The sequence below is a fragment of the Petaurus breviceps genome, unplaced genomic scaffold, assembly GCF_028583685.1.
Source record: "Petaurus breviceps papuanus isolate PSGF00001 unplaced genomic scaffold, PetGlider_PUasm1.0 164, whole genome shotgun sequence".
NCBI classification, from domain to species: domain Eukaryota; kingdom Metazoa; phylum Chordata; class Mammalia; order Diprotodontia; family Petauridae; genus Petaurus; species Petaurus breviceps.
In genome coordinates, this window is record NW_027185735.1 from 6237487 (window position 1) to 6257314 (window position 19828).

A 19828-nucleotide genomic window follows, 5' to 3' on the forward strand; every position below is an offset into this window, starting at 1 on the left:
CACAAAATAAGGTTTTTTTTTACAGTCAGGGGTGGGGAACCTGCGACCTTGAGGTCACAGATTCCTCACTCCTGGAGATTCTTAAAAATAATAGAAAGAATAAGAACTATTCATATCAATGAAACACGACAACTTTACAGTTAATTTAATGATTAAATGTCTTATTTAAGGTAGCAACTTTTAAAAATGTCTGTGGATCTGATTGATAGATAGCTCACCTTAACATCTGTGAACTGAGACATAGCAATATCAGGCATGTTTGGATGAAGAGCTGGTAGTACACAATACAAATTGGGAAAGCAGACAAGGGACCCCAGCAGAACTTGTGCTTCTACTCTTGGTGCCTAAATATCAGATAATCCAGAAAAGAAAAATACATTTAATTGTATTAGTATGTATTAAGAAAAAAAAACATTCAGGTCAATGCTGTACTCTGTAACAAAACATGTAGAAGTGAATCTGAATTACACAACACAAAAATTCTAAAGGGTAAACCATGCCCAAATATTTAAGCTATAATTATAATTTTAACAATCTTAATAAAATATATATTCATTCACCTACATATGTTCAATGATGAATATAGCTGTAGCAAAACAGCTTGATACAAATGGCAAGAACACTACAATTAAATTCAAAAGACTGAGGTTCAAATCCTGTACCTCTACCATTTATTAGCCATATGATCTTGGGCACCTCAAGAAATCTTTCTGAACTTTAATTTCCTCATTTGTAAAATAGGGATAATAAGAACAAGGATTTTACAAGAATCAAATGAGACCATAGATACAAAATGGTTTACAGAACCCTATGTTAGAAATAGCAGCTATGATTATTATTTTGACCATCATCAGTATACTTTAAGACAATTTTCTAATAAAAATCTTCCCCTATGGAATGCCATATATGCTGTGAGATTTTAATTTATCTATTATAAGCTATTCTACATGAAAGAAAATTTTTTTTTGTGTATAAAACTTCAGACCTTGAACTTCTAGCTGTCTAGGTCATCTCATTTTTTTTTTGTAATCAAATTCTTAAAATTCCTTTTTTAGTCACCAAAACATGACTTGTCACACCTCAATCATTTGTCACTCAATAGCTGTTCTTTATCCTCATCAAAACCTCCAGTCTTTCAGCTCTTATGGTTCTCCATCCATCAAGTATGGTTTTCATTCACCTTACCATCCCAGCCTGGACATGAAAGTGGTCAGCCACTTTAGAGATCTAGCTAGCACCACAGAATTCATTGTCCTTTGGATATTCTGCTGCTCCTCAGACTGTAGCTTCTATCCCCCAATCTTGTTCCTGAAACCATCACTAGTGACAAGCTAATATCCAAATTCAGTGAAACTTTTTTTTCAGTCTTTCATTTTCCTTGTCCTTTTATGACGATGGGCACTATTGATTATTCACTCCTTGAAACTTTCTGAATCTTTGGCTTTGTGCGCAATAAACCATTCTGGTTCTTCTCCTAACAAATAGTTTTTATTCTTTCTACACTCAAAATATAAGTATTCCCCAAAATTGTACTTTGGGTCACCTCTTTTTATACTGTCTGCCTTGGTAATTTTTCCTATTCCCAGTTTTCATAAGATTTATTTATTTTTTTTTTTTAAAGCAATTGGGGTTAAGTAACTTGCTCAAGGTTACACGGCCAGTTATTATTTCTGGGTGTGGTGTTGAGTATCTGAGCTCAGATTTGATCCAGGTCATCCCGACACTGGAGCCGGTGGCTCTTACTCGCTGAACCACCTGGCCGCCCGTAAGCAACTGGGGTTAAGTAACTTGCTCAAGGTTACACGGCCAGGTGTTTCTGGGTGGGTGCTAAGTGTCTGAGCCCGGGATTCGATCTCCAGGTCTTCTCAAGACTGGAGCCGGTACTCTTACTCACTGTGCTACCTGACCACCCCAAGATTTATTTTTATGAAATAAATCCATGTGTATGACTGTACCCACTCCACACTGATTATTATCACACTTCAAGTTACACCTAATTCAAAGATTTCCTAATGGTTCATCCATTTTAAACACTAGAATAGTATTACTAAAGTGCTATTTAAAGACTTATTCCCCTACTCAAAAGCCTTCCAGGACTCACCAGTATTTACTCACTAAAGTTTAAACTCTTCAGTCTTTTGTTTAAGGGCCCTCCACAATCTAGTCCCAACCTAGAGTTGCAATCCTAAATGCAAATAGTTCTTGTCACATACTTTACATCTAGACAAACTGAACTACTCATCACTTCCTGGACACTCCTAGCTCTTTCTTGTTTTGGGTCTTTGTTCATGCCATTTTTGCTACCTTCCCCCTATAGCAGATGAAAGATTCAGAAATCCTACCTATTTTTAAAGCCCACTTCAAATTTATTCTCCTCTTGAAGCTTTTACTAGTACCCCATTTTTACAGCTCCTTTCAAAATAATGTTTTTAAATGTGTATAATAAACTATATAAGTTTACAAATAAAACAAATTATATTAAAATAAAGCTATCAAAATAAATTTATCATAAAAATATTTTATCATAAAAGTATCAAAATATTTTTATCATATATTCCAGGTTAGAAAGAATTTCTTATAGTAACAATATCAGTTGATATTTATATATATACATATATATATATATATACATACACACACACACACAGCAGTTAGAGGTTTACTTTTTCCCTGCTCAAGTCTACAATATTGAACATAATGTTCATGGCAGATACACAATTTTTCCATCCAAAAATAGAATTATAGGATTTTAGGATCAGGTTAAATAGTTTGATCCTTTCATTTCATACATTTCATTCATTTCATACATGAGGAAACTGAAGCCTAGAGATTAAGTGATTTGCCCAAGGGCACAAAACTAATAAAGAGCTTAGAATATTCTAGATATACAAGATATAAAAAACTGGTCTAAATATGCATTTAATTCTCCTTTGCTTTTCACTATGTATTTCTTTTTGGAAGAAGGGAAGTCATAATTATAGGCTGCCTTATACTCTTATAAAGCACAGAGTATAATATGTAGCTTTCTTCTGTAGCTTATGTACTAATACTTCTACTCTTCCACTTTTGTTCTCTTATTTAGAACACCTCTATATATTTTTTCTGTGTTGTCTTACCACTGCTTCCTGCCTCCCTCTTCCACCTGGCTATACCCATCTTTTAACCTTCCTCTCTTCACTTCAGCTTCCTTCATCATTTGTGCATTAGTGCTCATGGTATCGAAACACAATTTAAATAGACGTTTCCCTGGTCTGTTAATCAATAACAGTTTTTCTTTGAACATAAGAACTTCTTAAGTTTTCATTCTGAAGGGAAGTGACCTAAACTTTAAGTTCTGGTGAACTCCAGGTGATAGAAACTTTTTTATTTGTGGGTTCCAATTAGTTAAGGTTTGGTTAAACTTTGCTGAAATCTAAAGAAAAAAAAAAAACACCTGCATACTTACATTAAGAAATGCTGAAGAAGCTACTCTACCAGCTGCTACGATAAAATCCATAATAAGCATTGTGGCACCAGGCAAACCAAGTGAAAAAAATTGAGGGGAACAGTGCTTAATGATTGTATTAACAATATCCTTAAGAGGAAGAATAGGAAAGAGGAAAAAGGTATTACATACACATAAACATGTAAACATATTTATTATCAGTTACTCATTGAAGCTTAAAACTGAATAAGATGAGAAATACATAAACAAAAACAATTTCTATACTCTGTTTTACTAAATTAGGTCTTTGGAAAACTGAATTTAAATAGTATTTAACAAGGTCAATTTTCATTTGCCCAAAAGAGCAATTCCTGATATTATATGCTTAGAGGAAAGCAGGACCAAAAATTAATATTTTAAATGATCTAGGATGATTCTACCCCTACAGCAAATTTTATATTCTACACCTACAGAATATTTTAGAAGTGGGTACAAGATATAATAGAGCACTTTCTCTAAGACTGTGAAGCACAAACTAATTTCCTGGTCCCATTTACTTCTATGTACAATTTTAAGTAATAAGTTTAAGTTCTGAAACTCAAAGGAAGCTAGCTACTTTAGAAATCTCAGGTCTTTGCAAAGAGACCCCATATGAGAAATGTGGGGGAAAGCTCTCAACTTAGCAATGAATTCATTCCACTTTCAGGTTGGCACTGAAATTAGTTGTTAAAGTTGATTTAGTTATATATATTTAGTTATTTTAACAGTCACAAACTGCAATTCTACCTGTAATTCCAGCAATACTGAGTTAACTTATTTTAGAATTTATTATAAAATTAAATTTGAGTGTACAAATTGTTGGACCAGTAGATGAACATGCAGTGTTCAGAAAGTATTTTTCTTTCCTTTTTTTTAGTAACAAGTAATCAACTTTTAATATGTAATACACATTAAATGTGTCAATACATTTAATACATTCAACACTGAACAATAAAAATAAAATTTCTGTGAAAAGAATGAAAATGAAACCATCTCAAAAGCTAGTTAAAATATTAATTCATAAAAAAAAATAAAGAGAATCAAGAATCAAACATAAATGGATGGGATTTCTAAGAAAGTATAAATTTACCTGATCAACATGGAGTAGTCCGCAATGCATTATATTATAGAAGTGTGTTAAAAAGTCTCTATTTGGCGATACATCTTGTCTTCTTTTCATTGTGTTGCAAATAAGTTTATAGGCATGTAATTTGCCTTGCTTATATTTATCAGTCAACATAGTTGCCTACAATTAAAAAGTTAATTTTAAATTTCTAAGAAAAATGGAGAAGGGAGTAAAAATATCTATTTAAGTGCAACTAAATATTTCTATCTAATAAGTGCTTTTAATTCTAATTGCTTTAACTTATACCAGTTTCTACATAGTTTTGACCACACTGCATAGTCAGTACTATCAAAAATAACTAGCTAGAAAAAGAAATGTTATAGAAAAAGAACAGTGAAATATATCTACTTATAAGGTTTGAGAGACTTATAATATTGATCAGCTATTTATTTCAAAAGTCAAAACATAACTTACCTTGAAAAGCCAAGGAGTAAGGATTCTCAGAGGAGGTATTAAAACTGGTGGAGAGGGTGAGGTCATATTATCAATTGAAATGCCAAGATTATCTCTAATCTGTAATTTTTTAAAAGGGTAAAAAATAGAATTATAAATTTTTTTCAATTCTGTAGTGCATTATTAATTTCACAAGCAAAGGATCTTTTGTTTTTTTTCTATATGATGAACTCTCCTATCTCACCTTCCCTTTTCCCCTCATTTACCTTGGCTAAATTCTGCCAAAGTTCACACAAGTAATCAAACACTTGAGCATGTATTTCAGGATCCATAATACTGTTAACATCTCCCAAAATGCCTAGCATTCTTCTCCACATTACAGTAGCAACATCTGCATGCCATCCTGTGAGAGTACCTCCTGCCATCACACTGCAACATTCAGATGGGAACTCACTTGTTTCTAGAAGTTAATACAACAATACTGTAAATAAAATTTCTGTGAATTTTAAGAGGAAAAAACACAACAAAGAAAACGGAAGTCAACTATCTTGATAATAAGAAAGACAATGATCATCATTTGCTTGATTCTTAATTCAGGTCACTAACTCATCAATGAAATATTTCTATTCACCTGAAAAAGGAACTAGTTGGATGTTTTAAGAAACATTATACTCAAATCCTCTTTTATGATGTAGCATGATGTAGATAAATTTCTACTTTCAAAAATAACGAAAACTTCAGAAATAATCTAAGAACAGATTTATATAAATAACAGTTTATGTATCATTTCTTACTTTTTTCCATCAACTCTGAGCTACAATCTTAGCCTATCAGTCTATTTACATGTGGTTAAATAATCTCTCTATTCTAGAATTAACCCTAAAAGTCTAAAAGCATCAAATGACTACAACTCATTGTAGCAACTAGGTTAAATAAAACACTGGGACTGGAATCAGGAAGAATAAATTCAAATGCAGCCTCAGACACTAACTTTATGTGACTCTGGGCAAACCAATTATGTTTGCCTTAGTTTCATCATAAAAATAGCATTGCACAGTGTCTGGTCCATAGTAAGCATTTATGTGTGTGTGTGTAGGTATAAATAGGTACATGTATGTATGCATACATATACACACATATGTATGTTTATTATTATACTTATTCTTTGGCTAATTTTAAAAATATTTTCAAAGAAAAATAATGCATAATTTTAGTACTATAATTGGGTTGTTAATGCATATATCAATGGTATTTTTAATGCAATTAAAGCTTGGAAAAATCTGCAAAAAAATTTTAAAAACAGTATAAATTTCTATATTTAAAGTGTCCCAGAAGTCTTAGTGCAGTTCTAATTGTTAATATCTTAAAGACCAAAGGACCATGTACACTATTTACATCAAGCTATTTAACAGGCCTGAACTTTTTTTATTTTGATTGAATGTAGTTACAAGGAAATTCTATACCTTTTACTGTCACAGTTATTCCTCCTTACATGTAACAAATTACTTCTGCTGCTTACAGTCTAAGTCAATGTTCTTTTGTTCTATTTGTTGGAAACTGGTCAATGACTTAAAAATTACTGACCTTGTATTCTTGAAAAATAAAAACTGTATACTTTTGGAAATAGTTATAATCTGACCTTTACATATCACATACTACATAATTATTCTTATTTTTCCTAAGATGTAGATTCTTTCATTTCCAACATGACACATTTTCCCTACCAAGCTTTATGGTTTTTTGTTTTCTCCCTCTGTTATCAGTAAAATTGTTAATGCTTTAGCCTGGACTGATTACTCAAATAAAACTATCACCAATAATGAAAGCCTGGACTGATTACTCAAATAAAACCATCACCAGTAATGAGTAATAGGTTGATAAGAAAATGAGAAAATTCCCTTTAAAAGTTTTATATACAGGACATTTCTACAATTAACTTTTTTTTTTTTTTTGCTTTTTGGAGGGTGGAAGGCAGGGCAATTGGGGTTAAGTGACTTGCCCAAGGTCACACAGCTAGCTTTGTGTTAAATGTCTGAGGCTGAATTTAAACTCAGGTCCTCCTGACTCCAGGACCAGTGCTTTATTCACTGTGCCACCTAACCGCCCCTAAAATGAACTCTTTGTGGGCTGTACAGTTTATCTGATGCTCAGGATACCTTGCCAACTAGCTTAATAGGCATGCCCTTACAAACTAAGCATGACTGCCCTTTTCCTTGCATTTTCTTAAATCACTTAAATCTTTAAAGACTATTCCTCCTAGGGGGCGGCTAGGTGGCGCAGTAAGTAAAGTGCTGGCCCCGGAGTTGAGCACATGAGTTCGGATCCGGCCTCAGATACTTAACACACACACAAAAAAACCTAGCCGTGTGATCTTGGGCAAGTTACTTTTAACCCCAATTGCCCTCCAAAAACAAACAAACAAAAAAAGACTTCCTCCTCCCAATTAAAGAAGTTAGAGGTAATTTTCAAAACGATCCTACATTGTCACATTGCAAGAATAATATTAAAAACAATAAACAGCAGGTTCGATGCTGCGATGCACTACTGAAGCACACCTATTCTATATACTACAGAACTAGAAGAAATATTTAAACAGCGGCATGGTTCCTAATGATCATTACAAATCTCAGAATCATACTTTAATACCCTTAACTGACAAATGACTCAAATTTTTGTTTTTAATTAAAAATGAAAAGACCAAGAGGGAAGTGCTAAGATTCTGGATAAAATCATAAATAAGCCTCCTAAAGTTCCTCTAAAACCATAGATTTCAATTCTGTTGACTCATCAACAACTTTATAAAACAGTGCAGCAATTAAAGGGCAGATTTTTTTTTTTTTAAAGGAGAAGCAAGAAGCACAATGAAATAATGAAGAAGACAATTATGTCCTAGGGAATTGAGAGTTAACCTAATGTTAAGAGTAACTGACTGACCAATGCAGGAATTAAATTTCCTTTTATTTTGTTAGTAGAGCAAGTATATTCCACGACTACCGTGGTCAGATTCTGTGTTACTTGCAGCAATCTTTTCTTTTATCAGAATTATCCAACATATTCTCAAAAACAATTCTGGCATGCTGACAACAGCACAACTGTCATGAATGTTATGATTAGGGGCAGCTAGGTTGTGCAGTGGATAGTGGTAGGCCTAGATCAGGAAGACCTAAGTTCAAATTCAGCCTCTGACACTTACTAGTTAGGTGACCCTGGGAAAGTCCCTTAACCTGTTTGCCTCAGCTTCCTCATCTGTAAAATGGGGATAAAATAGTATTTACCTCCTAGGGTTGTTGTGGTTATCAAATGAGATAATAACTGTAAAGTGGTTAGCATGGTAACTGGCACATAGTAAGTGCTATGTAATGTTAGCTATTATCATGATCATGATGATGATGATACTCTGTATGTGTACATATTTAAAAATATGTACTAAATATTGTACATATTTAACATATTCTGAGAATTACCTATCTGATTCTTAGCAATAAGAATTTCCAAGGTTGTCAGGAATTATTCCATTTTGTTATATTGCTGTATTCCTCTGGACTTAGGAAAGACCTAGTTTGACCCTAATCTCTGATATTTAATAGTTATGTGACCTTAAGAAAATCATTATATATATTAGGCAAATCAAATAACCTCTATGAGACCCCATTTCCTCACCTGCAAACTCAGAATAATTAGATGTGTAATACCTCACAGTGGAATTGTGAGAACAGTGCTTTAAAAGCTTTAAAGCACTTAAAAATGTGAGTTTCTTTCTCTCTACATTCACTTCTATAAAACCTTTGGATAAAATCTGATAACCTGAAGAATTAAAATCAACCAAAGGAGAATACCATGACTTTGGGCTTTTCTACTGAAAACCAGGTAAATAAGCCAACTTTCTGTTTATAAGGGAAAGCTATCAAATAGTTCTAAATGACCACAAAGTATTAGTAAGAATAACTGTACTACATTATTGATTACCTGTATTAGTAAATACCAAAGAAGGATAATTTAATATGTATGAAGAATGGAATAAATTTAAGATGTGGAATGGTAATCAGCAGGACTTTTTTAAGTCACAGTTTAAAATAAATGACAAGGCCATTTTCAAAGAGGAAGAAAAATATTATGGTAAAATTTAACTTTCCTAAAGACTCCAAGACTATTGCACTAATCATAAAATATGTTCTTCAATTGAAAGAACATTATTTTACTAACAACCTCTTCATTCTAATGCAGGGGATAAAGAAAAAATGAAAATTTCTAATTTCCAAATAATTGCCTAGATCATCTGGGGTTTGCAAAACAGAATGCTGGAGCTTCTCATCCAACTGCAGGTCTTTCTGTTCAATATGATCTGCACTCAGATTAGCAGGAGATGGTGTCTGTGATCTGGATCCCGTAACAGAATGGATTGGGGAAACACTTTCTGAACCTGCAAATAAAATTGGACAAGGAAATAAATGAATGAACAAGCTTTTAAAGTTCTTAAAGCCTGCTATAACTTACATGAACTGATACAAAATGAAATGAGAAGAACCAGGAGAACATTTACACAATAACAGCGATATCGTATGAAGATCAATTGTGAATAATTTAGCTATTCTGAGCATAATGGTAATGTAAATGGGAAGATCTTTCCCATCCATTAATAGGCCCATGTGACCTATATGACTCACATGGAAGTCTGAGTCACATGAGTCTGTGGTGGGAGAAGCTTGTTGAGTAGGGGTGGGGAGCAGGAAGAGTGGAGCAGAGCCCAGTAGAAGTTGGTCAGAGCAGTGAGAGCTGAGGGAGAGAGAGGAAGCAGTCAGTGAGCTGTGAGTGTTCATTTGTGGGAAAGCCCTATCAGGGAGAAGGCTTAGGCATAGTGGTGCCCCTGCACTGTTATAGTGTATAGATTTCTTTGTTACTATGATGGATTTGGCTTTCTGGTTTTGGGATTCAGCTTTTTGGTGTCTGAATAAATGTTTTGGTTCTGTCTTCCATGCAGAGAGTCTGTTTTATTTTGCGATACAGAATTATGCTGGCATATTCATAGCTGCTGTAGGCCCTGGGGATATCACATTGGTGCTATACTGAGCAATACAATGATCCAAGACAATTCTGAAGGACTTATGATGAAAGGTGCTATCCATCTCCAAAGAAAGACCGGTAGAATCTGACTACACAGGCATAACTGATGCCAAATTGCTTGCCTCCTCAATGTAGAGGGTGGGAAGGAAGGAAAGGAGAATTTGGAACTCAGAATTTGAAGAAAAGAATATTAAAATTGTTTTTACATGTAATTGGGGAAAAATAATATATTAAAAAAAATTTTTAAGTACCTACCATAATATGAACATTGTCCTAAACACAGGGGATATATACCAAAAATAAAACAGTCCCTGCTTTCAGTAAGATTCTAATAAAGGGATATCATAAATGTAGGGAAATGGCAACCAGAAAAGGCAGTTTTGAACTGGGGGATTACAGAGACATCATACACGTGGGTGTCTGATTTATCAGTCACACAATAACTATGTAATAGAAACTCCACTGAATATGATATATTATTTTTTGAAATAAGGCTGGATCAAATTATGTCCTCCATAGGAATGAGAATGAGAAGATAGGGTAGATATGAAACCTGGTATTTGTTTCTAGTTCTGTCCCTTAGGGACAAGCAGAAAACATCTAATATCTCTGCTTGAGAACCCTTACTAGAATGGAGCACTCTGGAAAGATGGATTACATGGTCTTTGAGGTCTCTTCTAACTCTGGCATTTGGATTTTAAAACAGAACTATAATGAAGCTTATATACATGCCAGCATAGACAATAAGTATTCTTGCATGTATACATTTGACAAATAACTATTATTTAAGTTATTTAGATATTGTAAATATATTTTACCCAAGGAAAATACTAGATGGAATTATCATCATATTATATCAGCAGTAGGTCCATAACATCAGGATAGCTGTTTTGTTATTACTAAGACACTCCTACAACTATTTTTCTTCTTCCCTCCTCCCACCACATCCCTATCCCCATCCCCATCTCCAATTATAGGATTTTAACCTTTAAAGAAGCAAAATCTATAGGTCTTGAGGGCTGAGAGAGTTTAAGCTTGTATTACAATGGAGTATGTTGGTTATGGTAAGATAATTGCATTTTTTTTAGAATCAACCAAACCGAAATGTAAGGGCAGCCAAGTGGCACAGTGGATAGTGCTAGGCCTAGAACTTGGAAGACCATCTTCCTGAGCTCAAATCTGGCATGAGACACTTACTAGCTATGTGACCTTGGGCAAGTCACATAACCCTCTTTGCCTCAATTTACTCATTTGTAAAATGAACTGGAGAAGGAAATAGCATATCACTCTAGCATCTACGTCAAGGAAAACCCCAAATGGGGTCATGAAGAGTCAGGACAGAAAACTCAATAATAACAATAAAAATGGATATGTGTTAGTTTCTTCCTAAATAGAGAAATAAGAACTATACTTATAACTTCACTGATATAGACAACATATGTGAGGAAACACCTCTTTTCATTCAAAGTCAGCACTTTTCTCTGCAACTTCCTGTTTCAGAGTTGTCTAGAGCACTGAGAGATAAAGTGACCTGTACAGGGTCACTGACATGTCTCAGAAGTGAGATCTGAACTTCAGCTTCAAAGCCTGCTCTCTATCCAATTACACCAGTTTGTCTCTCCATACTAAATTTCTTTTTATCATTATTCTATATATGCTTTATGAACCATTTACACCAAGGACTGATATTAACCTTTAACTAAATTTGAGCTTTTTTTCTAACAACTGAAAAAGTGAGTAGTTGAACTGGATCGGTGTATATATTTAAGGAAAAAATATATATATTCTAAAATTTAGGCCTTAAGAAGAACACTAACCAAAGACCTTTAGGTGTATTATTATGTAAGGCATAGACTTTCTCTACTGGACAATATCCTCTGCAAATTACATGAATTTTCAAGGAAGTCAAGTAAAATTAACAAGCATTTATTAGACACTATATGCCAGGTGATATTCTGAAAGCATTGAGAATAAAAGGAAAGATAAAAATAGCCCCTGCTCTTAAGGAGCTCACAACTCTAATAGAGGGGATAACATGCAAATAAATACATACAGGATAAATTGGAGGTTCTTTCAAAGTGAAGACATTAGCATTAAGAGGGATTGGAAAAAAGAATATGGTATTTCAGCTAAAACTTGAAGGGAAGCTACAAGATAAAAAAATTGTAATGAACCCAGTGTCACTGGATCAGAGCATACAGAGGAGAATAAAGTGTATGAAAGTGTTATCTTCTTACAAGCTAGAAAGGAGTCAGGTTATAAAGGGCTCTGAAAGGCAAAGGATATTATATTTGATTCTAGAGGTAAAAGGGAGTCTTTGGAGTTTACTGAATGGGGAAATAGGGTGGGAATGAATGACATGGTAATACTTGTACTTTAGAAAGATCACTTTGACAGCTGAGTGAAGGGATAGACTGGACAGGGAAGAGACTGGGAGACTTAAGCAGGCTATCCAATAGTCTAGGCATTATATTATGGGGGCCCTGCATCAGGGAGGCAGCAATGCAAGAAAACAGAAAGGGGCATATAGGAGAGATATCAAGAAGGTAAAATTAACAGAACTTGACAACAAATTGGATATGAGAGAAGGTAGGAGAATAAGCAGTGGAGGAATTCTATAAAAAGCCTAGACTGACAATTCATGATAATGAAAAAAAAGCATTCATTATATTTCTATTAACTATTTCCAAATGGTAATTTTACTCTCTTCAATAAAATCATAACCAAAATTTCTTAGGATTGGTAATTTCTTTAAAAAACAAACAAATGTGTATTTATGTGTGTATGTATGTATATAGTAAACAATTCACAAGTAACTTTATTAAATGAGATAATATATGCAAGTATATATTTACATGTCAAATGTTAACATATGTAAAGTACATCACTAATCTTAAAGTGCTATATAAATATTATCAGTAGTACCAGTAATAGTTGCAACTTCAGCAGAAAATGGCTGTTGGTTAAGACTGCTTGTTTCAGAATCTATGTGCAATGTAGTTAAACTTGCCACATCTACTTCTTCTGAACTTTGTTGATGTCCTAAACTTGCATCAACTTCAGTAGAAGATAATGTCCCAGCATCAACTCCAAAGCCAAAATCTATAAACAGAAAAGAATCAAAGGTAAATTAATCAACTAATGATTTATAGAACAGATGAGTGGAAGAGACTAGATGAGAATTAAAAATTATCAGATAGAGTAGATAGCAGATTCAGTTCAATAGACCTACTTGATTTGATAAACCTCTTCAAATAAACTACTTGGGAAAAGATACCCTAATTTAACCAGAACTGCTAGAAAAACTGAAAAGCGCACAAATCAATTTCAATTGTAAATACAAATATAAAAAGCTTTAGAAGAGAATGAAGTAACTTTCATTACAATGAGTAGGAGGACAATTCTTAATTTTTTTAAAAAGAGATCATAAGGAAAACTGATAATTTTAACTACGCAAAATTAAACAGATTCTGCAAAAACAAAATCAACAAAGCTAGGATAAGAAGGAAAAAGGCTAACTAGGAAAAAAAATCTTTGCATCAAAGATCTGATAAAAGGAAAAAAAACACAGCTAGAGGGCTCACTGAATAGAGTACTAGGCCTGGAGTTAGGAAGTATGGAGTTCATGTACAAATTTAGACACTTGCCCTGAGCAAGGCACTTAACGTCTGTATGCCTCAATCCACTGGAAAAGGAAATGGCAAACCATTCTAATATCTTTGCCAAGAATACCCCATACAAGGTCACTTACAGAGAGACATAACTGAATAAATGAATAACATGTGATAACAATTATATCAGATCAAGAGCCATTCCCTAATTTTAAAAAATGGTCAAACGATATCAAAAGTTTTCAAAAGAACTGCAAACTATCAACAATGATATGAAAGACTGTACTAAATCAGTAATCATAAAAAATGTAATTAAAAAAAATTTTTTATTTTACTTCACTCTATGAAAGCTGAGAGATGACAAAGAACAGGAAGAGTCAATGTTGGCAGGGCTGTGGGAAAAGAGTCATATCAACATATTGCTGGTGTAACTGTGATATGGTACAACTGTCTCAGGAAAAAAATTGAATGATGTGATACAAGTCACTGAACTGTTGCTAATCTTTGATCCACAGATTCCACTGCTGGGCATCTACTCCAAGGAAGTCAAATGCTAGAAAAAAAACAACAAACAACCATACATATAACAAACTATTCCTAACACTTTTTTTGCCATAACCCAAAGGAAACAAACAAAAAAGGAAACAAAATGGGTGTTCACTGACTGAATAATGGTGGAACAAATTATGGCATATAAATAAAACAGCATATTGTTGCCCTGAAAAAGATGATGTGAACATAAGGAATTTAGAGTAACAAAGAAAAAACATATATGTAATGATATAAACTGAAAGGAGGCAGAACCAGAAAAACATATACAAGTGATTACAATAATGTAAATGAAATTAACACTAATAGTGGAACATTGCACAATTATAACTGACCAATTTTGATTCCAAAGGATGAAAATGTGTTTCCCTACTTTCTGGTGAAAAGTAGGGACTATTAATAAAAAACAAAGATAAGCAATTAGGAAAAACAGAGAATATGAAAATGATGCAACCTTAAGAACCAGGAAAACAATATACACAGTGATTACCATCATAATGTAAATAAAACAGAACACTAAAATGAAACAGAAAAAATGTTTTAATTGAAATTGACTAATCGACCTCTCATGAAAAGATGGAAATGCACTTCACTACTTTTCTCTGGGGAATATTGGTACAAAGTGTTATGCACAATATGATATGTGGTTGATGCGTCTATTGGTTTTTCTCAACTGTTTTTCTTGGTTCCAAGGTACGGATGACTAGGGAAGGGTTTCTGGGATTAAGGAGGGAGTTTACCCAAAAATAACAGTAGTAGAAAAACAAAAAACATCAATAAAACCTGGGTTTTTAAAAAAAATGAGTGCCTTCTTATTAGTAAGTTACCATAAAGTTCCTTAAGGTTTGTAATAAATTGCTATGCAGCTTAAAATATTTTGAGATCCCAAATAATCATAAGAAGGATGATACATAGTGAGGCAAAACCCCATTCTATAAAATATTTCGACAGATTTAAGAGTAAACCTAAATCTGGTGAAAGCCACAGTAGTTTCAGAAATGGCTTTGTAATGTTTTTTATGAAGACAACCACATGACAGGAAATAGGGATATAAGCACTCTTTGAAATAGAGTTGAAAAGCCTGGAACTTTTAAATAAAGTGGAGAGTAACCAATTAAAGATAATTCTATGGGCATAATCTAGGTAAAACACAGAATACATGTGGTTGTTAATGGAAGTTTAAGAATAGAATTGATTAGTGGACTTAGGTCTAAAGAGAAAATCTTACTTCCTGAACGACTGAGAAACAAGAGAGACATTGTTATGACCCTAGAAACCTACAATACCTACAATAAAGTTAATTTGCATAAAGTCTAAATCTTGAAATTTTATGACAAAAGTTTGTACATTTTAAAGTATGTGGGGTGGCTAGGTGGTGCAGCAAATAGAGCACTGACCCTGGAGTCAGGAGGACCTGAGTTCAAATCCAGCCTCAGACACTTAACACAAAAACTAGCCATGTGACCTTTGGCAAGTCACTTAACCCCAACTGTCTTACCTTCCCCCCTCCAAAAAGCAAAAAATAAAGTGTGTGTGTATGTAGTGCTAAAATACACATAATAAGAGGAAATGTGCCCAAATCCCAAGAGCCTTGACAAAGACCCATGAAGCAGAAATTTATTCAATGGAGTAAAACTCTTAGAAATTCATGGCAGGGAGATGCTTTGGGGGTGTTTTCTGTCATACATGCAAACCTGGTTTTTAGTGCTTTCATTTTTTTTTTTTTGCTTTTTGGAGGGCAATTAGGGTTAAGTGACTTGCCCAAGGTCACACGGCTAGTTTTTGTGTTAAATGTCTGAGGCTGGATTTGAACTCAGGTCCTCCTGACTCCAGGGCCAGTGCTCTATTCACTGCGCCACCTAGCCGCCCTAGTGCTTTCATTTCAATTTGCCAACTATATTAGTGCAGAATGACAGAATAATTTTTGGCTATGATGTTATAACAAAAAACAACCTCTAAAGTTTTCTATATGATCACGTCTCAATTTCTACCACTACTACAGAACTTTTTTAGTGATCCTGAATTCTGACTAGAATATCACAATATATCATATTTGGAAGATAGTTGCTCCTTTGAAGATTTTACCATACTCTGTGCCTATATACCATACTCTTCCTATAACATAAGGTTATAGGAAGCAAAGTATAACTCACTTGGAATAGTTTCCAAAATAATCTTCCTAAGACACAAGTCTTAACATATTACAACTGAAAAAAATTTTAGTGGTTACTTTATACTATCTCAGCTTGGCAGGATCTCCCTAATTCCAAAGTCTTTCTCATTCAGTACTCTATCTACTCTGCTACACTGTCTTTAACACTTACTTAATAACTAGTTTTGACAAAATGAAACATATTAATTTCATTTGGAAAAATTGTCATTCAAAGAGAAGTACTTCTGTGGGAGCTGACCTTGATATATACAAAAATATTTGTGTCATTTTAAGGTTAATTCTCTCACTGATCATAACTTCCTATTTTTAAAAATATTTCCCTTAATTCATTCCTACTAAACCTATTCTTTTTTTGCCAAATTTAAATCAACTTTTATTTTCTAGGATAAGAACTGCACTTTCTGTGTTTAGAGTACTGATGAAGTGAGATGTTCTTCCAGTATTTAGAATGCCCAGACTGTATATAGCAGTGCCTATGTCAGCTAATAGCTTAAAACAAATCAAGGACTTTTGGGATACCCTGTATAACACTTTATGATACTTTTGAAAACTAAAGCATACTTATAATATGCTATGTAGACATGTTCTCAGCAATTAAGTGGGAAAACAATACAAATTAACAGATAAGTATAATGCTAAGCAGAAAACCAGATACTTGCTGTCAAATTTCCGGCCATCATACTGGAAAGCGCTGAAAGAATCAGAATGGCTATCTGAGCTGATAAGGTCACTGCTGCCTGCACTGGCAGGAGAGGTCCATTCTGAGGGCACACCTGGGTCATCTATAGGACGCATTTGATTCTGCTTGTTCAGTATATCAGGGAGGTCTTTGGGGACTTCAAGGTTGCCTGGACTGCTCCCTCTTCTTGTCATATTCTGAAAATGAAAGAATATTATGTTTGTTCTATTTTCCATCCTCATCAATTAAATGACAGTTTTTCCAAGATATTTCAAAATGATCTCTGATTTAAATGGTGTGAATATTCTTCACAGAACTAGATTAGAACCTATCCAATTTTATTAGCTAGTCTTCATGAATTGCCAGTCAAAATATTTTATCATTTGATAACAACTCTCTAGTGATAAGCTTCTCAAAGGATAACTAGGGTAAATCTTGGATAGTAAACAGTGGACTTTTTTCCATTTGGGTAGATCTCTCTAGGGCTTTTGTCCTGCAGGCAAACCTTCCAATAAATAAGGATAATTTAACACCATGGCAGGGTATGGAGAGTAGAATTTTTCCCATACTAATATAACCAAAATAAAATATTGATTCTATCACTTATTAGTATCATTCTATTATTGTTCAATTGTTTTTTAATTGTGTCTGACTCTTCATGACCTCATTTTGGGTTTCCTTGGCAAAGATACTGGATTAGTTTGCCATTTCCCTCTCCAGCTCATTTTAAAGAAGGAAACTGAGGAATACAGGGTTTAAGTGACTTGCCAGGGTCACACAGCTAGGTACGAGCTATGTGAGTATGTTGTAGAGATGCACACAACAAGATATTGTAACCGTTTATATGGGGTTCAGAGGAGTAGGTTTGGTGGAAAAGATAATGAGTGTTTTGGACAGGTGATATACACACATACATAGGTGTGTATATGTACACATGGACAGAGAGAGTGCCAGAGAGAGAAAGAGATACTCTATAGTGTACTCTACTTTTACTCAGCTCCCTAACACTGAAGAAATCACAAAGTTTCTGGATCTTTGGAATACAAGTGGAACCACCCACCAAGATGATGTCATGGATCATTTACTTATCTAGCCTACATACTGTAGTGCCAACCTGATATTCACAGAACTGACAGTGACTATGAACATGCTGGTGTAGTTCTGAATCACAAAATATAATAGTCTCTCCATATAGAACAAAAGCAAAACATTTATTCAAGACACCATAAAGCTAAATCCCAACACCAGAAAACCAAAGCCATCATAGCAACAAGGAATTTAATACACCATAATACAGCAGGTAGCCAGCCACATCATCCCAAAGCCTTCCCATAAACAAATACTCACAAGCCTAGCTCTCTTCTGGTCTATGTCCTCTCTCTCCCACCAATTTAATTGCTCTGACTCCCAGCTTCCTCTGGGTTCTATTCCACCCCTCTACTCTACCCAATAAACAAACTCTTCCCATAGGCTCCATGTGATTACACTGAGCCTATTAAGATGCAGAGAAGAGCTTCAAATTACCATTACCATTACATTCAGCCCCAAGATCTTCCATGTCCCTCACATAGGTCAATGGGACTTTGGGGGTAACTGGTGTCCACAGAACTTTACAACAATATAACAGGAATAACAGAAAATAAGCACATAAAACGATATCTTAGGGTTGGCCTTGAGTACAAGCAACCCATCATTTCCCCCTCAAATGAATGAGGCTCAAAATCTCGGGGTAAGGGGAAAAAGTCTCTTCTCTTATAGCTAGTGCCTGCTAAAATTCTTGTCCCAAGAGGTTACATTCAACTCCCAGTTTCCTCTAAGCTCTGCTCCACCTGTTCAGCAAATTCTTCCCATCACAGGCTCCATGTGATTATATTAGGCATAATAGGGGGCAGGGGAGATCTTTAAATTCCCTTAGGACCATTAAGGCGCAGGGAAGATCTTCAAATTCCATTACCATTAAACATACACCCACACCCCCCCACACACACACACAGAGTCTGAGAGCCATTTACATAAAGAAGACAAACCCATGGAAGCTCATGAGGTCACTAAGACATAGGGCATGAGCCTTGGGTTGCAGTTAATTAGTAGGCATGATATAGATGATGATCCAGTAAAAGAAGCCTGAGAAGGACAAACAGTGAAGAGGAGAAGCAAGAGTGAGCAGCAATGTAAAAACCCAAAGATGAGAACATATACAGGAGAGGAGAGTCAACAATAATTTCAAATGTTGCAGAGGTAAAGAAGAATGTGAACTGAGAAAAGGGACTAGATGTAGTAATTAAGACCGCTAACTTTAGAAAAAAGTTTCAGTTGAATTATGAGGTCAGAAACCACACTGCACAAGGCTCAAAGCAGTTAAAAGGAAGAGCAGAAGCAATGAGTGCACACAGCTTTTTTTAAGGACTATCTCTTTGTCACCATCATTAAGTAACCATTCTTTCTTTGAAATTCATTCCATTATACAGTCAAGATCCTTGTCACACCAATTGATCATGGTCAAGTTATTCCCTATCTGTCTTTTTTCAAGAAGTACTTTATGTGAATAACTGTCTTCTCCCTGTCTCCCCCTGACCCTTGCCTTAAGATTCAAGGACATCAGTATATAGATCAACATCTCCTAGAACACTCTTGCTTCCCAATTCATCAGCTTCCTCTACTCTCTGGCCTACATCTTCATTCCAATTTAGCCATTTACATAACAGTAACCAACAAGCAAATCCTAAACATTCTCATATTCATGCCCAAACAAGCTGGCAGCCTGGACAGCTAT

The 19828-nt window shown here is 34.5% G+C and overlaps 1 protein-coding gene across 4 annotated transcripts in view; it reads right to left on the reverse strand.

Moving 5' to 3' along the window:
- RALGAPA1 (Ral GTPase activating protein catalytic subunit alpha 1) overlaps positions 1–19828 on the reverse strand; it is a 323542-nt gene that overhangs the window by 174885 nt on the left and 128829 nt on the right. For all 4 annotated transcript variants that reach the window (XM_069082259.1, XM_069082260.1, XM_069082261.1 and 1 more), the window contains 8 exons: positions 17036–17252; positions 12969–13145; positions 9250–9402; positions 5249–5442; positions 5004–5102; positions 4554–4709; positions 3446–3574; positions 219–344 (listed from right to left, as the gene is read on the reverse strand). In XM_069082259.1, coding sequence (XP_068938360.1) covers positions 219–344; positions 3446–3574; positions 4554–4709; positions 5004–5102; positions 5249–5442; positions 9250–9402; positions 12969–13145; positions 17036–17252 — 1251 coding nt within the window. The remainder of the gene's footprint in view (positions 1–218; positions 345–3445; positions 3575–4553; positions 4710–5003; positions 5103–5248; positions 5443–9249; positions 9403–12968; positions 13146–17035; positions 17253–19828) is intronic.